Below are 20,791 nucleotides of genomic sequence, written 5' to 3'. Positions count from 1 at the left end.
CGCTCGACTTTACGTATCCTATGGAATTAGAGGATAAAGATTATTAAGTGACGGGTCGAAGGGGTCTTTCGAAACGAAGGGACAGCCGGAAAATCCCTGGCTGACGTCCCGTGAGATTTCCTCCCCCTTAACGTTTCACGAAACCAACGTTAAAGGAAACGTTCGCCCTGTTCGTGATAAAATTTTCTCGAGTTGGAGGGAATAGGCGGGCAGTGGTGGCCACCCTCGAAATCGGAACGAACGTCACCCATTTAAATATTCCGAAAGGAAGGAATATACGAATTTTCGAATTTCGAAGGTTTCGAATATTCGAATATCCGTGAGACAATTCGATTAAAAAATTGAAAAGTCGAAATCTTTATCGAAATACTTTCAGAAATTCCAATGAACACGTGAAATAATACTTTCTTCCCGAATTGAATTCGAGGACTCGTTTAAATAGCGAGCCACGATGTTCCATCCCGGCCGAAACGTGAAACGAAAAGCGGACTCTTGGGCAAAATTTCCGGGCCTGCGAATTAACCGGACATTAAACGGGGTGGGAAGAGGGGAGGCCTTTCGTTTGACGAAATCCGTAAACGCGTTACTAACTTTCGGCGAATTACACGGTCCAGGAGAAAGTTGCTCCGCTAACTCTGGGCCCCCTCTGTCACCCCTTGGGAAAGTTAGCCGCGCGACACGTAAGTCCCGCCGTGTCACGTAATCGTACAGTGATCATGTTAATCGGGTAACCGATAAACCAACTCGAACTTCGTTCGCTCACCACCACGTTGAGAGAGGCTTGATCATCTGGCTTGGCCGCCTAACGACCAACCCCCTCCCCCTCGTTATTTCTTTCGAGGAACAGGAACAGGTGTAGGATCACGTGATGTGAAAATTTTTTAAATTTTAATTCTTAAAATTAAGAGAGTATGTCGGTGGAAATTCTTTTCGCAACAGCGTAACGTTACAACTTGCCTCTTAGCTCCAAGTGGATGTAGCGCTTCGAACGGGGTTGGAAAGTTGTCCAACCATGTGTGGGGGAGGCGTGGAACGAGAGGAGGAGAGAATACGCGAATACGTTGAGGCGAGAGAGAGATAGGACGGCAAACTGATAAACTTTCAAGAAGCATAACCGTTACCGTAAACCAATGACGAAGTGGCGTTTCCACTTTGGGTAAATTTGCCGCCCGTTTTCGAACGATTTTCCGATGTACAAGAAGTATCCAACTTCCCAACTAACATGGATATTTTTCGAAAATTATGATCGACGTTGCGAATTTGTTATTGAATTATCCAATAGATAACGGGCCTCTTCCTCGTCTCTGTTAAATCAAGTTTAAAAAATGGATAAATAACGATTCTTATGGATAAATAAAAAAAAAAAAAAGTACGAAAATAACTCTGATCATTCGTACAAATACGACACCGGATAAACCAATAAAATCGTTCACGAAATTTCTCACTCGAGTGAGGAATAAAAAACTCGATTCGACTCGAGCCGAACGCACGCGTATTCACGATCCCGCTCATAGTGTAAACCGCTTTCGCCCCTTGATTTCCCCGTGTCGGACTAAAAGGGGCAGCCTTCTCTGTGACACCGAGAAAGGGATCCTTTTCAATTTCAAGGCACTTTGAGCGACGGAAAAAACGAGGTGATCGTGCGAATCTCGTCCAACTTCGAACCCCCTCCGATAACGAGCTCTCCTCTCACGTCACGACTCAAAAATGCTCGCCGCTTGTTCCTGAGGGTCGTCGTCGCAGAGATCTCTGACGATAGAGTCGTGGAACAGGATCAAGAAGGTATACGTGACCTCCCGACAACAAGGCAAGAAGAGGCGCATAGAAAGAGAGAGGAAGGTGGGAGGGTTCGAGAAAAAGAAGAATATATCAGCGATCACCGAAGGTCTGGTAACCCAGTGAGAGTTTCGTTGACGGATAAATTGACAGATTAGCTCGCAGCTGCTCCTCTTCGGGCCAAGGGAAGACCGATGAGACTTTGTCACCGTGTACAACCAAAACGTCGCTCCATTTTCCACGAATGGGAAACAAAGCTTGCGCTATCTATCCGAGATTTCATCGGGCGTTTCATTGGATGCTCGTCTTCGTTTCCTTCTTCGACTCGTTCGAAGGTGATGTTCCTGGATCATTGTCAAAGTTTTAGATTATTGGAGTTTTTTATTTTCTTCTTTTATTTTCTTGGAATCGACATTCAAAGGAATTTTATTCTTCCATTTAATCATCCTCCGTTGTGGACATTTGGATACTTGTTTTAACATTTCCAGCTCGAACACGAGTATCCTCTTTCTCTCCAGATAAATGCGTTACGACGTGCAAAGTGTCAGCGGATAAATTCGCGATGGCCTATTTCCCGAATTAAAATGTGAAATAGAAAAAGAAATTCTTTCAAATTTCGAAACGAAATTTCCCCCTCCTCTCCTAAAAGAGGATCGTTAAAGCGATCGACAAATCGACGAAGGAAGGAGTTTTTCGCAAACAGCGTTGGGATTATTTTAAAGATGAATATCTCGAAAAAGTTCCATAGGTACTACAACAACAACAACGTGAAGATGAACGAGACGACTGATCCTGTCATCGAGGAAACTGATAAATTGTCCCTCGTGCCTCCTTTCATCCACCGTAGCTCGCCCTAAACCCATAGCATTGTCATTTTTAAACAGATAACAAATGATGCTTATAATAAAGCGCATTCAGAACGCATAACCCGTTCGTGCAACAATCGCTCAAGCCGTTTCGAGACTTTCTTTCTTTTCTCTCATTTTTGCAAAGAAACAGCACTCTCGTGCGGATAAAGAGGATCCTCCATCTTTGTTACTTTGTTGAGAAGAGGAACAGCGGATATCCCTTCGTCCGGACAATTTATAAATGGTTGGCAACCATTGTACACCCGATGTCCATCGGAGAGAATGATTCTGCCTTTAAATTTAATATCAAGACGATTTTTAAAAAGAAGAACTCGTTCCGAAAAATTTGAACTTGTCTCGACTCGAGTAATTACGATCTATTTCTTCATTAATTAGCATTGATAATTGGAATCAACAAGTTGATTACATTCTCCTTCCCATCGTCGTCCAACTTTCTTCTAACCAGATTGACCAGATGAAAAAGCAGATATTGTAATATTAATTATTACCAATAATAATGATAACATTCCACTGCTTCCACATTTATTACACAACGTGCCGATCAATTTCTCGAGGATTCGTCGAGATCTATCATCCCCTAAATCAGAATATTCCTCAAAGTATCGCGTCGAAGGACAAATCCATTTCCCTCTTCCGAGATCGACATGTTGGCGAGTCATAAACCTTTTGTATCCCTCTCCCTCCGTCCACTCCACGCAAAGATTCCTCCCCTTCCTCCTCCAAGTTTCGTTTACCTGCCCGTCTCAAGCAGTCGTCTGCTCGCATTTTCATCCCTCTCTTCCGCCAATGTGTGTGTGTGTGTGTGTGTGCGTGCGTGTGCGGAGACGGCGTCTCGATTCAAATGGGCTCCACGAGTATCGCGCGTATCAGCTTCTGTTTCTGCGACGTACGACTCCCATGAATAACGCATTTCCCGGGGAGATCGATATGCAGATTGCCAAGTGTAGCCCACGTACGCGCTCTCCATTTCCCCGTCGTCTCTTTCTCGCGGCGAGACCGCCCCCCGGCCACGCCACGGATTTGGGTCACTGGAATCTCCATCTCTTTCCTTTTTCGAAAGAGAGACGTTTCGGAGGGGGAGGGGAAAGGAGGCAGCAGACACGTTTCACGATCGTGGCTGATCGAATCGTCTCGTTGTCGGGGTAAATACAAGTCGGCGAAAAGTGTTCGATCGCCATTTAGAATGGAGTAACGTTTTACGAGATTGGATGGAGGGATTTTTTTTCCTTTTTCTTTTCAGAATTGGAGAAAGGTTCCTTTGATTGGAATCCCCTCGTGTCTTTAATTCTTTCGACTCTCTCTCTCTCTCTCTCTCTCTCCAAATTTTTAATTTGGCAAGTTTTCTTAAAATGTATGATATAAATAAACAAATCTGTCTTCTTTTCTCCGCCAAGATTTCATCCACGTTAAATTTCCAACCTATTTTAAAGAAATTTTAACAATTTTCTCGAACTGTCTACGAATTGATGACGAGTTAAACGTAACTCGCTGCTTGTTCGAAATCTCGTCTTAATTAAAATCCGGGTACAATTTATTAATCGGAATATTTTGACAGCGAGTAAAGTATGAGATTGGTTAATTTTTAGGGTGACGCGGGGAAACATCGATGGAAAATTATTATCCCACCGTTGGCGATTGATCGGTTTGAAACTTTTCACCGTCGCAATCTGTGTCAACGATCTTGGAGCTCGAACCGTAGGGATTTTCGATTTGCGCCGTGATCGTAATTAAACGGCAGGATCGGCAACTAAACGCAACCCAGTTTGTAATAAAGCGGGAGTGCACGCGTTCACTCGTTCCCGGTGACAATAGCCGTACGATCCGGGCACGAATCAATTAACTGAAGTTGACGCAGCGAAACCGAAGTGTCATTATCAGTGCAGGCTAATGCGTGTAATGCTTTCAGAGATTGATTTCGAAACGGTTCGTTTCGAAAATCACGGAGGCAAATAACAAGAAGGGGGAGGAGAGAGGGAGGGGGAGGGGGAGATACGATCGATGGGTTCGATTTATCCTCTCAGAATTTTTTAACGAGAGGAGGATGATATTTCTTATTCCCCTTGTTTTCATTGTTATTCACTTCGAGAGCTATTATTATATATTCGTGACAATCGATGATAAATACGATGATGGCAGCAGTTTTATCATCACCGGTTTTGTCGAGGCTATATATTATATATGTATCTCGTTTAATTTTTTCGTTAAAAATTAATGTTAATGATTAATATTATGTTTATCAACATCGTCCCGTTAATCGATTACATCATTGATATTAAAATTATTTAAAAATATCACTGCCATTCGTTACGCATAATTTTCCAGTCACTGTGAATTTTCTCCGTGAATTCTAATGGATGTATGTATGCGTGTTGTGGTTCGAATCGTTATTTATTCTCAATAAAAAAAAAGGAAGATTAAGACGAGCCTGTTAACGAATAGATTTTAGCTTCTATTCGTTCTTTTCGAAGCGCGTAAATTGAGAAGGATTGAAAGAAAGTAATGGTGCAAGTGGAAGAAATTGGGTTAAAATCTGATTCCTAATGCACTTTTTTTATACCAACGAAAAAGAACTCTTAAGAATTGTTCAATTAAGAGGAAAAAAAAAAAAAAAAATCTGTCAAATTCTTTCGAGCCATCGAAACACCTAATTTCAACCCACGAGCGGAATAACGACTTCAATCCATATTACAAAATACACGCGTACATAATAAAAAAAAAAATCTGATAAAAGAGAGAAACTCGAAAAATTAACGATTAAAAGGAATCCTCTCCCTGGAACGTCGTCGTGAAGAGAGAGAGAGAGACTCACACATACCCACACAACGAATCTCTCTAATCATCATTGTTACTCGGCCAACAGACACCGTTAACGTTTCAGAAGCAACGAGATCTTCCGGATTACAGCGCTCTCCACTTTTCCCTGATTTATAATAAGACTGATCCCCTCGTCAGGGATCTCTTAAAGTTTTAATTACTCTCGCGTGGCCGCCAACGTTCCTCTTTTCTTTTTTTTCCTCCCAGAAACGAAGGCTACGCACGCGTACACCCGCTAAATCCAATGAACACTCGATAAAAGAGAATTCCTTTGAGTAATTAACGTAATTTCCAAGTTGTATGTACAGAGATGAAGATACGACGAAAATTCAGTTTATATATATATATATATGTACGAGATGTGTAGAGAGAGAGAACTTCTTGCACGGTGTCGATACAAGCTCGCCGTAATCCGGCGGATAGATTATGCATCGTGGTTTTACGCGTGCAACGATCCCCGGAAACTGGGTCAGGATTCGAACTGGATTAGACTTGGCTCGGCGTATCACGATCGCGGCGGATATACGTTTAACATTCTTCGCTGACCTGCTCACCTCCGCCGAATAACCGAGCGAGAAGCGCCACGGTTTCGCGCCACGCGGTGCAAGCAGCTCACGTTCTGAAACCGACAGGCGATTTGGTGTTACGGCGAATTTTTCCGGCCGCGGGATTTACGGGGTGATTCGGGCGGAATTGAAAATTTTTCGAAATTTATTTGAAACCAGCGGCGATCGTCCGCAACGAGAGCGAGATGTAATTATTTAAAAAGAAAAAAAAAAAGAAGAAGAAAAAAATGGGGAATCTTATTGCAGAATTGCAAGTGTTAACTTTTTTTTAAAATATATTTCACAAACGTTTTATTCGTATTTACCAATCATTGCAATCGTGGAAGTTTAATATTAAGCGTGGTATAAAGTGAAATAAGATAAGATAATACGTGATAATACGTAATCTCGATTGCAATTTGAAGAAGACATAACATGATCGAACAATCCGATTTTTCTAACGATACACGATTGAATTAGAAGGGAAAATTGGTCTATTAAGTTTTTTTTCTGTCTTCTCCTAAACAAAATTATCCTCCTCTCCGATACCTCCAGTTTCTCCTCGATATTTATTTTTAACCGGCTATTTTTCCAATCGTTATTTTTCCAACGATTTATCGATCTCTGGACGTGTATTTCTGGACAGCACCGAAATTGGTTGAAATTTCTAATCAAAGGCATCCCCAACTGTGGATCCTCGTTAAGTTACATAATAGGACAGCGGGGAGAGTTCTTTTCTCTCTCTCTCTCTCTCTCTCTTTCAAGGGCGGATCGAACCAGGAGGGAAAAAGTTGAACGGGGGAAAACGATCGACGCGCTGCCTCATCCCTCCTCCCCCTCTTCAACTTCTGTCGCGATCTTATTCGTCGGACAGCTCGTTTATTCTGAAGAACTCGAGAGCACGGCTGAGTCCAATTAAAAATCACGGGGGTCATTTATTTACGCTTGGGATACAATCGAGCTTGAATAAGGCTGAGGGGGTGGGGATAGGTGTAAATAATGGTCAAACGGGCAGAAAGGTCGGACACTGGCGAAAGAGGGTGGCGAACAAGCAAAGAGAAATTAAGGTGAAAACCGACTGGAGGGTAATGAGCGTGGAAAAGGAAAAAAAGGAAGGAGAGATAAAAAATAAAAATTTCAGATGAAAAAAGTGAGCGCCATAAACGAGGAAAAAGCGGAAAAAAAAAAAGAAGAAGAAGAATTGCAGAGAAATCGGGAACTAGTTCATATTTTTATGTTGGATATTCGGGAGAACGATGAAGCTCGTTTCGGCTCCCAATTTTTCGTTGCTCACGATTCAATTATAGAAATCGATTTTTCCGTCAGGATGGCCGTCTTCCAGTCACGATTACTTCCATTTCGAGCGAAAATCGTTCCATCGTTAGCGAAAGAATAATATTACAGATTGGACGTATTATCGAGTGATTTCTTTTTATTGTAAAAAAAAAAAAAAAAAAAAAAAGAAAAAAAGAAGAGAGGAAGAAAAAGAAATAATTTCATTTTTTCAATTCACGTTTCTTTAACGCCTTCCATCTCTTTTCTTCGTTTCATTTGTTATTCAATTATTATTTAGCTAGATAATTAATTAGATATCTCTTTATCCTATTCGTTCAATTCTCCTTTCTTTCTTTTCTTCTTTTCTTTCGGATCGATGGATGGCAAATATTTCACAAATATTTGCCCTTCGATATCACATTTGTAAAACTCCACTTAATTACAGCAATGCAAACAACAAACGTCGAAACATTTTGACACGAGTATGTATATCTTGCCTGTACAGTAAATACATTCGGATTAATGTATCATTACTCGAGTAATTGAAAACCATTGATAGCCAATAAATCGCTACGAGAGATCTATTTATTATTTCCGCAAACAACGTTACGTTTCATCGTATTTCACAAAGGAACGAAGACACAGAAAAGTTATACATATCGATCCATCCATTCATTCCCTTCCAAGTTCGCACGGTTTAACACGGCCGGAAGCGCGATTAAACGCGCCAAGAGTTCTCTCTCTCTCCCTCTCTCTCTCTCTTTCTCTCTTTCTCCATCGAGGGAAAGCTCGATCGAGCCGTGTGCATTAATTCAACGAAGGTTGGAAAAACGCACGTGACGATGAGTAGGTAGAAAGGATGGATATTAGTCGGGAGGTAAGGCAAGGGTGCGCACGACACCCGCTCGATAAGAAGTCCCGTAACGTGACTTGTCGGCGCTGTTGCAATTGCCGCATTTAAATTTCATTGCACAGCCTGAAATCGCACGGCCGCTTTAATTGCGCGTAACTCGCGAGATCGAGGATTAGAGAAAGGGGAAAAGAAAGCTACGATATATCATCGAGGCGCTGCAATGACTTAATAGAAATTTACGAAGAGACCCCGTTTGGCTTACTCCCGCTTGTCCTAAGAAGTTCTTAAAATTTGCGAATATTTCCTCCAGCATTTAAACGGCGTGGAGAATTAACGAAGGAATAGGGAAAGGAGACGAGTATTCTACGACGAATTTTTTACTAATTCAATATCGACGCGGACGAAAAAAGGTTACACAAGTTTTATAATTTGAAAATTTGAGTGAGTTTCTTTCGATTTTACGCGTTTCGAATCGACCATTCAACCGCTCCGTGAAATTTTCATTCGCGTAATCCCGCGGCCACAGATCATTTTAAGAACGAGGGATGTCGCAGGCCGCACCGAGATGGGAATCTAAATTCCGGAAAGATTGTTAGCTCCGTTCCACGATAAATTAAGGAGGCCGTTCCTCCCCTACACCCCGGCCCGTCCTGAATGACGGTAATAACACTAACTTCTCGTCAACCACGGGTGAACGACCCCCTTAACCACGACATTTACTTTTTCAACGTGCCAGTTTTATAAAGGACTTCGTCTCGAGAGGCCTTCCCTCCTCCTTCTGGAACGAAAGGAGAAAGCAAACGACTTCTTCCTCGCACCCATTCCGAAATACGCACCTAATTAAACACTTTTCATCCCGTAATCGGGGCTCGCCCTCTAACTACGCGTATCCCTCCTTAAATTTAAGACGACGCATCACCTTTCCTCGTTCATTATCATTACTACCATTCACTGGCGAGCTCATTGCGGAAGGAATGGATGAAATCAAGGAAACAAGGCTAGGAGGGGAGAATTAAACTCGCGCTTATTCCTTCCAATTACACCCGATTTCGGCTTGCCTCGTTACGCTTAACCAAACTCGCAAAAAGGAGGGGCACGCAGGAGGAGGAGGTAGAAGGTCTATCCGTCTTCCGTGGCGTAGGTTAACGTTCACCACAGAGGACGGCCAAGAGAACCGGAGGCGTGCTCGAGGGCCTCTATTGAATTAACTCCATTCACCAAATTGCTCTCGCATTATGCTGGATCACGCCTGAGCTAAGTTCCACCCTCGGGCGGCGGTGGTGGTGGTGGTGGTGGTGGTGGTGGTGGTGGTGGCGGCCTCTGTGTGACAAAAGGGGGCCAAAGACGACGAGGACAAAGTCCAAAGGCCGGCCTCGTACGATTGAAATTCGTGGCCCGTTTGCGAGGAGAAGAGGAGGGGGAGGGCGGTTATGCTCGGGATACCCCCTTTTTGTAATTCATCGAAGAACCGGCGCGCCAAACTACTACTACGAGCTTCCTCTCCTCCTCCTCCAATTTTCCTTTTCGTCGAGGAAAATTTTACTCACAGATAGGAAAGAAACGGCTCGGCCGTTGCGCCACTGAAAGGATTACGTCCCGCTTGTTCAAATTTAAATTTAAGGGGGGAGGGCTCCGTCTTTCCTTCTTCTCCACAAATTTTTCTCTCTCTTTTCTTTCTTCCCTCCCTTCTCCCGACGTAATAAACGACGTAACGATTGTTTGATGATGATTCTGTTAATTCATTAGCGGTGATTTTAGGTTGATTGGCCGCCGGCTCTGATTAGCGCGGGATTTAGCGCGGGGGAAGGGGAATAATAACGCGTTAAGGGGAGGGAGAGAGGTCTGTTTAATTCTCTTAATGAAGGGAAGGAGGGTTTGATAAGAGGATAAATTTATTCTTTCGTTTTCGAAAGAGTAAGGGACGCGAGATAAGAAGAAGCGAGGATTGAATATATTCGAATTTAAACACACCTCGTCAACGATCTGTTTTATTTTTTCTTTTTATTATTCGTGCCTTCTTACGTACGTTCTTATATCTGTCACGCGTTATTCCCCGCACACATACGTGTATATATATATATATATAAAAGTCTTGACCAGGAAAATACGAGGGCGGAGGAAGATAGAAATCTTGAATTGTAGAGGAATAAAGCGAAAAAGAGGAGGAGGAGGAGGAGGAGGAGGAAGAAAACCGAGAGGACACTCGCCAATTTCTCCCAAGGCTGCCGCGCGCCACCACTACAACTGTGAGTAAACGAACGATAAATTTGCCCTGAAAAATAAAAATAAAAGGGAGGATGGTCCCTGGACCGAGGAGAAACATCTCGCGCGCGATGCACAATACGAGCCTCCTCCTTCTTCCATTCCCTCTCCCATTTTCTTCCATTTCCTTCACTGGTGAAACTGTCCACCAATCGGGAATCGTGTCGACGATCAAATTCAATTTCCGTCATCGATTCACTTTCCCTCTTTTTCTCTTTTCTTTTTCTTTCTCTCTCTCTCTCTCTCTCTCTCTCTCTCTCTCTCTCTCTCTCTCTCTTTCTCTTTCTTCCTTTTCACGATGTAAACAATTCGATAATGAAACAGGGGGGAGGGGGGGGAGGGAGGAGAGAGAGAAAAATTAACGAGGAGAATCTGTGTAATTACCGTTATACAAGATTGTGCAATTTTGTTGCGAGTTGTATTATTGACAAACGATTATAACGGGATGTTTTGTGAAAAATATAAATATTGAGGTGATGTGCAAAAATAAATCCAAAAGTTTATTTTGTATTAAATTGCTCGTATAATTTGAAACATCAATATCATTTTTTATCCAAACATATCCTGTACGATTCGTCTGTGGAATTTTCTCCCCTCGTAACGTATAAAAAAAAAAAAAAAAAAAATCACGAAAATTATGATTATCACGAGTAGCGAGCATAAGATATATAATTTTGTGAGGAAAGTTTGATATCGGTTGATGAAACTCAAAGAGAGGAACGGAGAAACAATTTACAAACTATTATGCAGCGTGTTTTATCTTCTTGCATGTGTAGCATGTGCAGAACGTATAAATATATTCGTCCAAGTTACGTTGTACTGTTCTATAACTTGAAGATATTCTTCTGCTTCAAAGTCTGCTTCGAAATACGCGGTACCACGTATTTCCATATTGTTTCCATAAAGTTGAATTTACACCGTCATACTTTCTTCATTAAAGTTAAAAAACACGCAAACATTGTTTCAAAAACACGTATGTCTTTGAAAATTTCGAAAACTGAAAAACTTCCCGACAAAATTGTCCCGATATTCAATTTTTTCCCATCTCTCTCGAAGATGCAAATATTCTTTTTAAAAAACACGTGTTCCCCTCCCTTTCGTTTCACAGGCAACACACACGTTCATTCTTAAATTATTAAAACTTAAAACTCGTTTCCACCTGGCTTTCTTCAATTTTTATCCAATTTATTGAAAACAATACACGCACGAGTATTGCATACTTCGTGTTCACAATTCAAAATTATCCATAAAGAAAAGAAATTATCGCTGCTTCCACTTTTCCATAATAATAATAATAATAATATAAAATTCAACGAAACAATTCAATTCGAAAATCATATCCTTTTTCCCTATTAATTTTTCATTTTCCTTTCAACAACACTCGTATCATCCCAGAAAGGATAACTAAAAAAAAAAACATATTCATTGAAACGTACGCGTCTTTCAAGAAGATCGAAAATGTCATACGTCACGTATATATTTATTTAATTCGAAAGTAATTTAAACCAAAAATTCGAGACAAATTCGTTCGTTCGTGTGTCAATGCGCCTTGGAATTTCCACGATACGTATCTCGCTCGTTTGACCTCTTTCCGCCAGTGTACACATTATATAATCATAACGTCAGCCCTAATTATCGATTGCACGATATACTCGCATCGTCCGTTCCACATTTGGCGCAAGTGGTTTCTCGCCCCTGCACAATTTCTTTTCGCCGTCCCCCTCCTCAACCCCGTTTGCAACCTCGAGCAAAGGGAGCGCGACGAGGTAAGCCGCGGATCCCGCGGCTCCGCTATTTACTCATGCCACTTTGATTAAAAAAGAAGGCGTGAAATTTCTTGGTAACGAGTGGGGCGAGAGGGAGAGTGGGGGCAACGTGGCAACGCCCGAGGATTTTTTAATTAAAAACCGAGGGAACGGTTGCGAAAACATTCAACATCGACGGCAATCGTGAGCGACGACGACGATCTTTCAGCGCGACGAACAAAAAGAAAAAGGGGGAAAAAAGAGGAAAAGGAGAAGGAGGAGGAAAAAAAATGGAGGAGGAGAAAAGGGAAAATTCAGGTCGAAAACACGGGCGATGTTGTATTCTTTGGCCACCAGTCTCGGCCCCGTGGCGAAATTACGAGGCAAAACAGAAAGAACGGCGATGGAACGACGGAAATCTCGTTAAGGCAGCCAACATTATCTTGTATTTGCGGAAGAGAGGGAAGAGAGAGAGAGAGAGAGAGAGAGGGCAGGCATTCGTATTACAACGCGTGTGCCTGCCTGGTCTCTATTCGTTTCCTTATTTCCTTTTTTTTTTCTTCTTCTTTTTTTCTTTTTGATCCAACTACCGTGAACCTTGGCGAGGCCGTGCATTTCCTACTTTTCCTTCGGCCGGAAGATGAATGGAGTTAACCTGCTTTGTTAATGTCGTCACGGGTAATGGATTGTTCGAGCTAATGGCGGCATTGCTTTCTTGTTTGCAATCAATATCATCCAGTTTTTCTATTTTTTTTTCTGTTTCTTCTTTTTTTTTTTTTTTTTTTTCCTTTTTTCTTCTCTTTTTCCCTTTTTAATATGGGGGCATCTGTTGGCGTCTGATTTTATTCTTTTTTTATTTCATCGGTGTCTTTGTTTTATCGCGTGTGTCACCGTTGAAAGAGAAATATCGTTTTGATTTATTTTGAGGGAAAAGGTAATGGCGGTTGTGACGTGGATGGAGAGGAATGATTCTTGCTTTCTTTTCTTCGATGAGATTTAACGATAGATTCTTTTCTTTTTTTTTGTCTTTTTCTTTTTTTTCTCTCTCTCCTTTTTCTTTCGATCTCGAGAGATCGAGTCCTATTTCGTATATTCCGTTTCGAGAGATTAATCGTTTCGTTATCGTAGAGGAAATAAAAGAATCCGTCGAAATGTTATTATTAAAAAGCAACGGATTAGATCATCATCTATTATCGTTCCATTCAACTATTCCATTTCGTATCCTCCTTCTATTATTAATTTGTACACATTTATCGATCTTCGAGGAAATCTACAACCTCGACAAATCTTTAGCAAATCCATCGAGTCACGAACTAAAGATCCTCAATTTTTACGAGCATACGTACGAGCAAGCTCATGAAAAATTAAATCCTAGCTGAATAAAATATAAAAGACAAAAAATTGCAACTCGGCCTAACGAACACCATTTGCAAAATTCTCTTCTTCCGTTCATCAGAGGAGGGGGTGGAAAGAAGAGAGATCGAAACGATCGACGACGTGTCGTCACGGGGCTGCTAATCGACGTGCAGTTATATCGACCTGCACAGGGAGGGCTGGTTTCGCCGAATTCGCCGCTCTGTCGGCGGCAGATTTTTGGTGCGAATGCGTTATGGGTCACAGCCCGGTGGCGGGCAGTCACGTCGACGTGAACAATCGATGTTAGCCATCAGTTGCAGTTTGCGCGCGTGAGGGGAGGGGTGGGGAGGACGGGATAGCAGCTATACCCGGGACAATTGTTATTGACAAATCGTAATGCCGGTCATCAGTCATGGCGGAGACAGGATGCTCGCTGGCGGCCCGCGCAGCACGTTTCCACGTCTCCCTCCTCCCTCTTCCCGCACGAAGACGCGACGCGTACTCGAGGAGGATGCGTCGGATGCGCATTTGATCATCCACTTATGGATACGGACGTTGTGTGTGTGTGTGTGTGTGTGTGTGTGTGTGTGTGCGATGGGCAAATGTCAGGTTGGACGGAGTGGAAAAATTGTGGCGAGTAATATTTAGATTAGAAGTAATATTTGGATTATTTAATGAAGTTGTTGATCGATTGCGAACGCGTGAGATCAAGTTGAACAAGTTGTTGAATTTTTATATATCTGGTTGGTGGCCGATGTTTGAGGATTGAATCGTCGCGTGGGATTATTAATATTAAATTGTAGATATAAAAGGGAATTATTGATTTTTAATAATGGTGACAGGAAAGATATATTCGTAGGATCAAACTTTCGATCGATACTATTCTCAGTCTAATTTAATTTATTTCTCGTTCGCATCGATTCTGTAATTCAAGAAAAAAAAAGAGAGAAATCCATGAGTGATTATGCGAGAATTGTCGCGTTGAAATAACTGGAAGGTAATGAAATAATCTGGTATACCGTGATATCGTTAAATCCCTTGAAAGGTTGAAGAGGATGTAACTATACGCGAGGATCTTGAAAGGTTAAAGAAGTAATTTGTGGAAGTAATACGATGAATAAAATGTAAGACGGGGAGCACTAGATCTAGGGAAAAGTGGATCATTTGAAACTATGTTGCCGTGCACGGTGTACATGGTCGATATAATAAATTTAACGCGAATAACAGGTGGAAACTTTCGAACGTGCAATTGACAGTAATGTGTAGTGATTTACTGTACAGGAATAACACTGTTCTTCGTATTCTTCTGGAATACAGAGTTCTTAGATTCTTTCGATTTTTTTTTTTTTTCACAACTAGGACTAAAAATATCGAACAATCAATTTCTCGCAATTTTAAAATGTTCGAAAATTGATTCGACCATATGCACGACGAAAATATCGACAAATTCACACTGGGATGATTTCGCTAAACAGATTATGACTTGTTCGCACCATCGTGATGATTACTACAAAATAGGTTAGAACGTACCAGTGATCTATATAAAAATATTTCAGATCAAATATCCATGATTATAAAATAATTGAAAATTCGTAGATAATCCAATTTGATCAAATTCCTGCACATTTATCCAATTTTCGAAAAGCGTCGTACCAATTTATCGTTCAAATATCCATTGTCTATCCACGATTGGAATCCACCATTCAACCCCCAATTCTCCTTCCCCTCCCACCCATCGTAAGTGTCCACATACCAAAACCACGAAACCAATTCCTAACTCCACTTCCAACCCCTAATACCTAACTTTCAACTCCATTCCCGGAAACAAAGACACGCCTCGACTGTTCGAAGAATATCGCTTCGAAACCGAGTTCCGCGTTATCCATCTCGTTTCGTTCATTTCATTTCTTTCTTCTTCTTTTTTTTTTTCAATCAACCGTATCCTCCGTCGAATATCGAAAACAACGCTCGAGTGTCTCACCTTTATCGAAAACGACGACGAGGTGTTCGTCCCGATAAGATTGAGATCACGTGGGGGTGGAAAGTGAACGGACATTTAGAATCGACTGCGCACCCCTCCGCTAAGATGACTCCGCTTTCGAAGCGGAGGTTCGACGTGGCTTTTGGGGTCGGGATATCGCATTATTCCCGGCTGAATGGGGTAAATCAGGATCTCGTAGAGTTTCGACGTGGAATCGACGTGGTGCTCTCGGATCGCTGATGCCGAGAGGATGAGGATTGGTTGCCAGCGGCTGCCTTGGGAATTCAATTATAGCAACGGAACAATGGCAACCGCGCCGGTAATGAAGGGACCGTCGCCGAGAGGTCATCGGATTACATGGTATTTACAATACATAAGTCGGATGGTTGTCGGGGATGGTTGGATCCCCGCCATCCTTCCTTTCAATTTTATCCACCCTGTTTCATCCCCGACGTGGACGACTTCAAAGTGTTTTCCTTTCCTCGGGCACAGTGTAAAATAAAAAGTTGTAAAAAAGTTGTATTGATTATCTCGAATTAATTGGCAATTCGAGTTTAAGCTTGTCGTTCCAGGATACAGTTACTCGATACTCTTAGATACACGAGTGTCACGTTTAGTTGCAAATCGTTCGAATATAAACGTTGTTAAGAATACCATTCATTAGGAGAATACATCACGTAAATTTAGCAACGAAATATTTCTTCTCGAAATAACGAGAGGCGGGCAGTTAACGTTCAGCCCGAATCAACGGCGTGAACTTTGGGATCGAGATTTGTGGCGAAAGTGGTCATCCGAGTAAACATCGGTTTTATCAGAGGCGAGGGGCCGGCGGGGGAGGTTGAGGGAATTTACAAAGAAACGGCCCCTTTGCCACGGCCGTGGACGAGTTTCGTAATTACGTTACGGGGGCGAGGAGGGGGGAAAGCACGGGGGAGATGGCGGCTCTCTCGGTCGGCCGGCCATGCGTTTAGAAACAGCAATGGATTCCGTCAATAACGTGTTTAAAAGAGACTAAATTCATTATTTGCCTTCTATTCGGTACGCTCCACCCCCACCTGAATTTTTTCCTTTTATAAACCCTCCCCCCAAAGGAAGGTTTTCGATCGAGTGGTGGCTTACCACTACTCTCGTGATAGGAATCTCGCTTCAATTCAATACTCGAAATCGGGATGTATTTATTGATCATGCGATATACAGATACAGGCAATCCATCCATCCTTTCCATCCAATGAAATGCCAATTTTTTCCAATTCACGTGATTATAATAACGTGTGCGACGTATCGTTACACGTGGTGTCGCGTGAAATTCAATTTGGGGGAGGGCGATGTATTAACTTTTTCGAAAAGTTAATGATCTGTTTATCATGCATCGTTCGTCACGTTCGTCAATTTTAAAAATGTTATTTCCTTTCGTATTCATTGTCAGATTTCTTTTTAAACATAAAAAAAAAAAAAAAAAAAAGACAGAATTTGAAATTGGAAATTCGAAAGTTGTCAAAGCTAAAGTTTAGTTTCCGAAAGTTTTTGAAAAAAATATAAGGAATATCTAATCGTTTCATCAACTTGCTTGGCTGTTTCATAAATAATATTCTTTACACATTGACTTGAAGTCGAATATTTCTTTTACACGTGTTTAAAATTAAATAAATATATGGTAGTAAAAGTTGCAGTAGTAAGAGAATTTTAAACCGAGATACGTATAACATAAATCAAACGATTGATTCGAATAAACGCAACGAGCTCATCTTATTAATTTGTGATCAAAAATTTCGATCAACGAAAAGTCGAAAAGCGTTGTCGAGAATTCCGTCATCCCACTTCGCGACAACAACCGAACGTAAATTTCAATTTTCTATCAATACCTGGCACAAGGAGGAATTCAACTGTAACAGTACGATATCGGATAATAGCCTATCAAGAAAACATTCTCTCACAGCGCACCTGCGCAAGAAACCTTCTTCCCAGGGAATCGCATTTCCCTTCGAAACGGCCGTTTACGCATTCCACGCACATTGTCAAACGATCGACTCGATTTCCATTCCTAATCCCCCGCATTTTACTCCCGCATCTCTACTACAAAACTATCAGCCGACCGACTGTTAAATGCAACAAGGGGAAACAGAATTCGTTTCGTTTCGAATCCTCTTTACCATCTTCCGCTAATAGACAACCGACCACGTATTTGCATATGAATATACCTGTGAAGCCACTTGTGCACACACACACACCACACACACACACGTCGGTAAGAAACGTCTCCACTGTCAAACATGAGAACAATTACGGGGCGGAAGAGAAGAGGGGCGCGGAAAAAGGGCGAGAGAAGAATACATCTTTGCCTTCAGGATAACCGCACGTGTCCTTTCACAGAAACGAAATCGAGCCAAGTACGTGTGGTGCTTTTACAATTAAAAACTCGTTCGGTTTAGACGCTCCCCGCGCTGACTTTTTACTCCTAGCGCCGCATAGCTAGGTTCAAGGGCGGGTTAGAGATCGGGGTCTTTTACATAATGGCTTTTCGAGCGAAATTAAATTCTTCGGGCACCGTACAAGGTCCATTCCGAATGAACATCGTGCAAATGATACTGGACGTGCTCCTTCCCCGCATATGATATCGATATATATATATATATATACATAAACGGTATCAAGTTTATATCACGTCCGGTGGTAGTTTTGGAGAATCGTGATATTAAAAACAATTCAATTTCCACCATAATTTGAACAGATATTTATATATATGATTCTTATACAATACGTGTATTCGCGTAATTAACCGATCCGCAAAACACGATCTGCAAAAAAGAAAGAAACACAAATTCCAAATTCATCGTAAGCATATTAATTCCCTTGTATTTTCAAAATTGAAAAAAAAAAGAGAGAGAAAAGATTAACCGAGAAACGTACGTACTTTGAAACCTGGCAGAGAAAAGGGGTTAATAAAAAAAAAAAAAAAGAAAAAGCGCAGACGTCTGGAAGAAAATGGAATGGAGGAATGATCACTTTGGTATATTCCATCCGCGATCAGAAGGAGTCGGACACGTCTGCGTCGAGTCGTTTCCCCTCGTTAAGGGATTCCGTATAGCGGGTGGAGGAGGAGAAGGGAAAGAAGAGGGGGAAGGTTGAACTGGCGTGCGGATTGCGGAAGCAGTCGCGAGCGTTTTCGCGCTTCGCAGCCGCAGAGCAGTTCGGAGTTGCCATTCGGAGCACGTAGATTGCTAACCTAACTTGTTTAGCGGTTTTAGCGGTATTTGATTAGTTGAGTGAATTTCCGAACTGTTTCAGACCGCCGCCCGTGCTGGCTTCGAGCGAATCTCGAGATCGGACGGCGACAAACCTTCGACGAATTTTCCGCGTATACACACAGACACATCTACTCCGCTCTCTTGTGTGCGTGTATGTGTATGGAACGCGCGTATCAAATCGTTGCGGAACGCGATTGAATGGAGATTGTAAAATCGGGTTGGATCGTAGTTACGCTCACCTTGAGAGTAGTTCATGTCCTTCTTTCATGTACCCAGATAGTTACTCCTTGCCGGAGTCGCGATCCCACGGATAGCAAGCTGTGCACCTGTAACAATCGAGGTTTAGGTCGAATTAGTAGGTAATAATAATTTTGCACGTGTAGAGATGTAATGTAGAGGAAGGCACGAATTTGAGGTGTTACGATTGGAGAGGTGTTAATTGGAGATATTTCATATTTTTGTCACCGATCTATAAAAGTTTAATCGAAATAAAAAACAATGACAGCGAGATTTATTTATTCAATAGTTTTCGTTCTCACGATTACGTAAAAAGAGAAAGATATATCGATTTTGCGAATCTTCTCTCTGATAATTCGCACGAAATTATCCTCGATATTTGAAAAAGATTTACTAATGATTTTACGATAATTAATAATGACTGACAAATTAAATCGACACATTTATATTATATTCAGTTTAACTTCGATCTGTCCAATATGAATGACAATAAATATCGATAAAGCTTATCGTAAATGACGGAATGTTGTTATCGATCAGCTGTTGCACGAATTACGTTCCCCGCTCGTCTTCTCTCCGTCCATCTTGTTCTCCAATTGGAAAATCGAAGTATCCACGAGGGTGGTTACGTAGACCCGTTAAACTCCCCCTCTTAGTGGTGGCAATATACGTGAAGGACTTATTGGGCAACTAAGCCAATACCGCAAACGACGTGTCCATCTGGCAAGCTAATTAGCAAATTTATGAAATAAATTGCCAACCTCCGATTACTCGTTGCTGGTAATTCGAAACTTAATATCGTTCAACGCGATTTTCAATAGCGTTGTATCATAAATCAATTAAATATAAATCTTTTTGATCGCGATGATCATCTTAATTTCGTCGTTTAAAGAAAATTGTTGGATAAAGATTTATTTATTTATTTCGAGGAATATATTTTTTACAATTAAAATATCCCAACAACAGTGGTAAGTTGAAAGTTTGTAGAGCATGTTCAGATGTTCGATCGGCGAGCTTCGTTAATAACGATATCGTTATTCGTCCATCCGAGGAAAGTGGATAGCGAACGAAAGGAAATTAGAAGAAAGTGGACAGAGTTATCTTGGCAAATAGCACTTAGAAAGAGAATACAATCGGGGCGAGTGGTGATCGAAGGAATGGATTTGTGTCGCGAAATAATCGGATAACGTTTCCCTCGCTTCCGAGGGAGGAAAAATGAGAGAACAGGGAAGGAACACTTACGGATGCGATTCGATATGCTCGAGATAAATTGATACGGAATGGATTATGAAATATCGCGTGGCCTCGAATAACGATTAATACGATAGAGAAGAATTTCACGAGAAATCTAAATGAAGGGATCGATTCTATTTCTTTCTATCTCGTAAAATATATCCACAGATTGTCATAAGTTTAATTAAACATCACACAATGTGTTTATTAGGGTCGAAACAGTATTCCGCGATCACCAAGGTCCCTTCTATGAAGCTACAGTGGTTCGAGGCGTGTCCGATAACCGTAACGCCATTCCATTCAGATTGATGTCCTTCGATTTCGAGGTTATCGGATGCGTGTTCATTGACCATAGGGCCTCGTGATTGTTCGCTTCTCGAAACATCCATCCTGACATTTCTCCTTTAATTCAACTCAAAATATACACATATATAAAATTAGAAGAAAAATTCGACCGAAATTATATCCGCAATCCTTCTTACGATCAGTTAAAAATATCCCACCTAACATTTTCACGATCACGATTTTCTCAAAACACGCTCACCTTTAACTCTTAAAGAAAATCCTTTAATCTAAAATCAAATCCCCCTTTTAATCCAT

General features: G+C 41.5%; 1 protein-coding gene across 1 annotated transcript in view; it reads right to left on the bottom strand.

The window, feature by feature from the left end:
- The window catches only part of LOC147656710 (uncharacterized), a 142,920-nt gene that overhangs the window by 79,532 nt on the left and 42,597 nt on the right, over positions 1-20,791 (bottom strand). The window contains exon 2 of the mRNA XM_086913385.1: positions 18,961-19,047. Within this exon, the coding sequence (XP_086769511.1) occupies positions 18,961-18,976 (16 nt within the window). The 5' untranslated portion in view covers positions 18,977-19,047. The remainder of the gene's footprint in view (positions 1-18,960; positions 19,048-20,791) is intronic.

Source organism: Apis florea, unplaced genomic scaffold (genome assembly GCF_048593485.1).
Source record: "Apis florea isolate Af1SG1 unplaced genomic scaffold, ASM4859348v1 contig_3496_pilon, whole genome shotgun sequence".
In the NCBI taxonomy this organism is placed as follows: Eukaryota; Metazoa; Arthropoda; class Insecta; order Hymenoptera; family Apidae; genus Apis; species Apis florea.
Note: the sequence above shows the minus strand (reverse complement) of the source record. Positions and strands in the feature narration are given on the sequence as shown.